The 4,051-nt window shown below is 37.0% G+C and overlaps 1 protein-coding gene across 1 annotated transcript; it reads left to right on the forward strand.

Annotated features, from left to right (window-relative positions):
* The first annotated feature begins 1,501 nt into the window (after positions 1–1,501).
* Positions 1,502–3,731, forward strand: LOC142357305 (uncharacterized). Its single transcript, XM_075408949.1, has 2 exons — positions 1,502–1,553; positions 2,229–3,731. The coding sequence occupies exon 2, from the start codon at positions 2,230–2,232 to the stop codon at positions 3,538–3,540; it is 1,311 nt and encodes a 436-aa protein (XP_075265064.1). The 5' UTR covers positions 1,502–1,553; position 2,229; the 3' UTR covers positions 3,541–3,731.
* Positions 3,732–4,051: the final 320 nt, after the last annotated feature.

Genomic DNA, 4,051 nt, shown 5'->3' on the forward strand with positions numbered 1-4,051 from the left:
TTTCAAGTGCACGAAAGGCCAAAAGCAGACTCTCACGAACTCGCAAAATGTTTCGAACTCGCAAAACTCGCTTGATTGTTCTCTGTCAATAGAAACTTCAGAGATCAACTCTGGAGTGTTCTCTTATGGGCTAGCAGCCTAGTAGCAGGTCTATGAATTTCGACGGAAAAGAGTAACTACGAAAGCCTGTCAAGGGAAATAGATAATCTCTCCAACTGATAGCTTCTGCTGTCTTCAAGGCTGATTCATTGTTTTCAGGCCTTTTTGAAAACTAAAGACAAACTCAATGGATCTTTGTTTTGACCCTTTCTTGAAAACTAAAGACAAACTTCGATAGCCAATGGCACGAATGTTATTCATTGCCCAGAAAGTTTGGCTCATGCATCCTATCCTAAAGCTTAGAAATTTTTTGAATTAAAATGGTTTCAGATTAATTGGTATTCAGTAGTTGAAGTTATTCAGTAGTTGAATTTTAGGGGTTCAGGGTAACAACATATAATTTAAACAATGATTTTTTTTACAATTCACTGCAAATAAGTCTGAAAAAGCATGTCTGCGTGGTTCAGTTTAAATAAATTACAAATTAATAAATTTAACTACACATTTCCTCACTGTCAAATTACAAGAGCTTCTGGTTCTTTAAAACATGCAAAGTGCGTTCTAAACATGGTAAATTAGTCGATGATTTATCTGTTTTTTTACTTGTCCCCTCTGAAAAATTGTTTTCAATGCTTGAATTTATCAACAATGTCATCTGTCACTTCGTAGCAATCAGTAAAGGTCAATACACGGTGCTTTGTCCTCGAATAAAGTCAGCAGCTGCTCAAGCTGTCTTCATTGTTTAATTGTTTTGAACTTTTCAGTCTTCTATTTGTATTTCCATCAATCACTTATCAAATATTGAAAATGAATGTCCGCATATAATTGCACTTGTTTTGAGCGCAGATATAATAATTCTAAACAATGCTTCATTTTATCTTTGGGTTAATCAGTGTTTTAGTCTTTTCCAAGTTACATCGCTTTTCTAAATGCATCGTATTATACAATAAAGTTCTCCTGAAACTTTACCAAACGTGTTAAAATTAAGAATCAGCATAAATTTACTGTTAAATTTGACTTTCAAAATTGGGATCCGTTTTGAACCCCCATTCCTCATTGTAATTAAACTTTACGTGGCTATTTACTTTTTTTAAATAATGCCCCTCATAACAAATTTATAACTCGAGCTTGCAAAAAAACTACAAAATGCGCTAAATGCGCTTTAATTTTTCACGAAGTAGAGCTGAACTTCAGCTCTCAGATTTCAGCTCATTTGAGCGTTTTCCTAATGCTATAAAAACGTCTTTTAGATACTGTTATTTACGGCCGTAAAAGGTTGATTTGTTATTGATGTACGGCTGTTTTATTAGTCTATGCTGAGTAGAGTCATCAATTATAGCTTCTACCGTGCTGACCAATCTTACCAATCATGAATTGGACCATGAAAAATTCCATTATTTGAGCTTGCTATGATTTGTATGTTTCCTTGTATCATGATTTTCCGTGTAAAGTTGGTAAGTTACAATTATGGACTGTTTCATGATTGGTATATTTCCATTATAGTCCATTTCAAAATTTCAAGTTTCTCCATTGCCGTCTGTTATATGGATGATAATGTGAAAAATTTTGCTATTCAAAAAGACTGACAAAAGATGCTATCCCGAAATAAAACCGAAATACAAAAGAAATTGTACAGAAGTCAGTTAGTGAATTGTACAAAAAGCTGTTTTTAAAAAGATAATTATTTTTCAAGACATGATGATTAACTTTTTTTCATCTGAGGTGCATCACCATTTTCTTTTTAGCATTAAGATGATATTCAAATAACTTCTCACTTCCCGATAGAAGCATTGGTATTTTAGCTGTTTTGAAAAAGAACAACCTGTACTGATAGCTTTCAAGTCCTCCATAAAATGACAAAACTGGTAATTGTGTTCACAACTGGTAATTCTGCGCTCGAAATCACAAAGTCAGATTGTCGTCAATAACTCTGGATATTCTAACCAAAGGCATTCTGGAGGTTATTTAAGACTGATCAACAAAAAATGCAATCTCATTTAGGCCTGGAACTTAGTCCGGGGTAATGGAAAAAATTTTTTGATGTCAGTTATGTTGAACTTCCAGAGGGTTATAATTTATTTTTATAAGCTGTTGGGGGGGGGGCTATATTGTGAAATACCTTTTCCTAGCATGTTTTCGAATATGGAGCATACCCAGTCCTTAAAAAGAATTCGATTAATTACTTCTGCCTTAATATCAATTACGGTGGTTTCGTTACTTGTTGCTCTTATACGTGAAAATGGAATATGGGAATCATTCTCTTATCAACAACATCAATTGTCACACATATCATCAATTGTTAATTTAATACCCACCACTAATGTTGCTCAAAGGGACATTTCCGAGCCAAGGTGGCCAGATTTGGTGTTATTTGTTCCTGCTTTTCCGGGCGGTGAGGCTGAACTGTTCAAGGTTTTACTGCGAAGTTTAATTTTCTTCTGGCCTAAAAACAAACTAAAACTGATGGTGTTGATTGATGCAGAAATACCTCCAGCAACCAGGGATCCCTTTGCTCAACGTATCAAAGACCGGATGAGAAGACATGCAAAATTTGTCCAGGTGAAGCTAAATTACATTCCGAAAGAAGTTTTCAACAGCCGGGGTCATGATCGACAGCAGTTAATTATGTTCTGGGCTGATAACTTCACCGACGCTGAGTATGTAGGGTTCTTGGACGATGATAGCTTGATCACAAACTATGTATTATACGAAGACATTTTTGATCGCAGAGGTCGACCTCATGTTATTGGCAGGTCTCCTGTAACGGACGTCAAAGAGTGGGAAGAAATTTCGGCCACGTCTTCTTGGACAGACAACTCAGATATAGAAATTATGCGAGCTATGAACTATTTCCCTGTTGTGGTGAAAACTTCTCACTTAAAGATTATGCGTGATAATGTTCTCAAGTACTTACCTCAATTCGGAAATTTTGACGATTTTTTCAGGCGCGGAATTATGGAAGGTCAAAGAAACTATAGTCAATTTAACATCACGTTCCAGCATTTGTGGAAACTGAAAAATGGTGAATATAACTGGCATCTTCAACCAAATTCGACAGAAGACAATCATTTTAAGCAAATTAAGGGCGTCAAATATACGATGACAATTCCGAAGCCACGATGCGTTCTTCATGTTGTGGCTGACAATAGAAAAAAGAATGCAAGTTTTGTTGAAGATATTTTAAAGAGAGGCTTTTGCTACTCTTTAACCAAGACTCAGTTTGACCAAGTTGGGTTATATAGTAGATTGTGCACAAACGCGGGGTACAGTTGGGGTGTAGTTTCCACTGTGCCCAATATGGACCAGTGGGTATTCGATTTGTGGGACTGGCGGTGGGATACAAGGATCCTTGCAGAGCATAAAAAGCGCATCGCAATCAATCGAGCTCGGAATGACTGGAACGAGGATGAGCTCAAATTAATTTTTGCTTCGGGAAACTAGGATTCTTCCGTTTTTACCCTCCAGTACGTTATGCATCCCCCAGTTACAGAACACGTGCGAGTATACATAGTAAACCAATATGCACAAATACGGTGCGTGCGTGGAGGGGTGCAAATAAAATGCACCCACTATGCTTGGGGGGGCACAAATGGAAAGGATCCGGATACTAACATCACAGGCCAGCGCCCCTACCAAATAAAGTGGACCATTTGGACCTGTTACCTCTTCAACTCCACAAAACGTATATTAATATAAAAAGGGTCTGAAAGTGTGGGATATGGCGCTGCACTGATTGATAATCATACAATAATACACATGTCTTTGTCATTTATTGCCAAACTTTAGAAACTAGCGCAATATTAATCAAAATCAAGGTGTGCTGGCTGCTAATGAATGGTCCAATAATGGCATGCACGTTCATTCCAGATAATCTATTAGTTGAAATCTCTGATAGATGAACTGGATCTTTTCCGTTTGTGCCCCGCCAGTTTAGTGGGCGCATATTAATTGC

Source organism: Convolutriloba macropyga, unplaced genomic scaffold, assembly GCF_964194025.1.
Source record: "Convolutriloba macropyga unplaced genomic scaffold, txConMacr16.3 SCAFFOLD_4625, whole genome shotgun sequence".
Lineage (NCBI taxonomy): Eukaryota > Metazoa > Xenacoelomorpha > Acoela > Convolutidae > Convolutriloba > Convolutriloba macropyga.

Bases quoted from the DNA above. Each gene is read 5' to 3' on its own strand.
- LOC142357305 (XM_075408949.1), top strand. From the start codon at position 2,230: ATGTTTTCGAATATGGAGCATACCCAGTCCTTAAAAAGAATTCGATTA.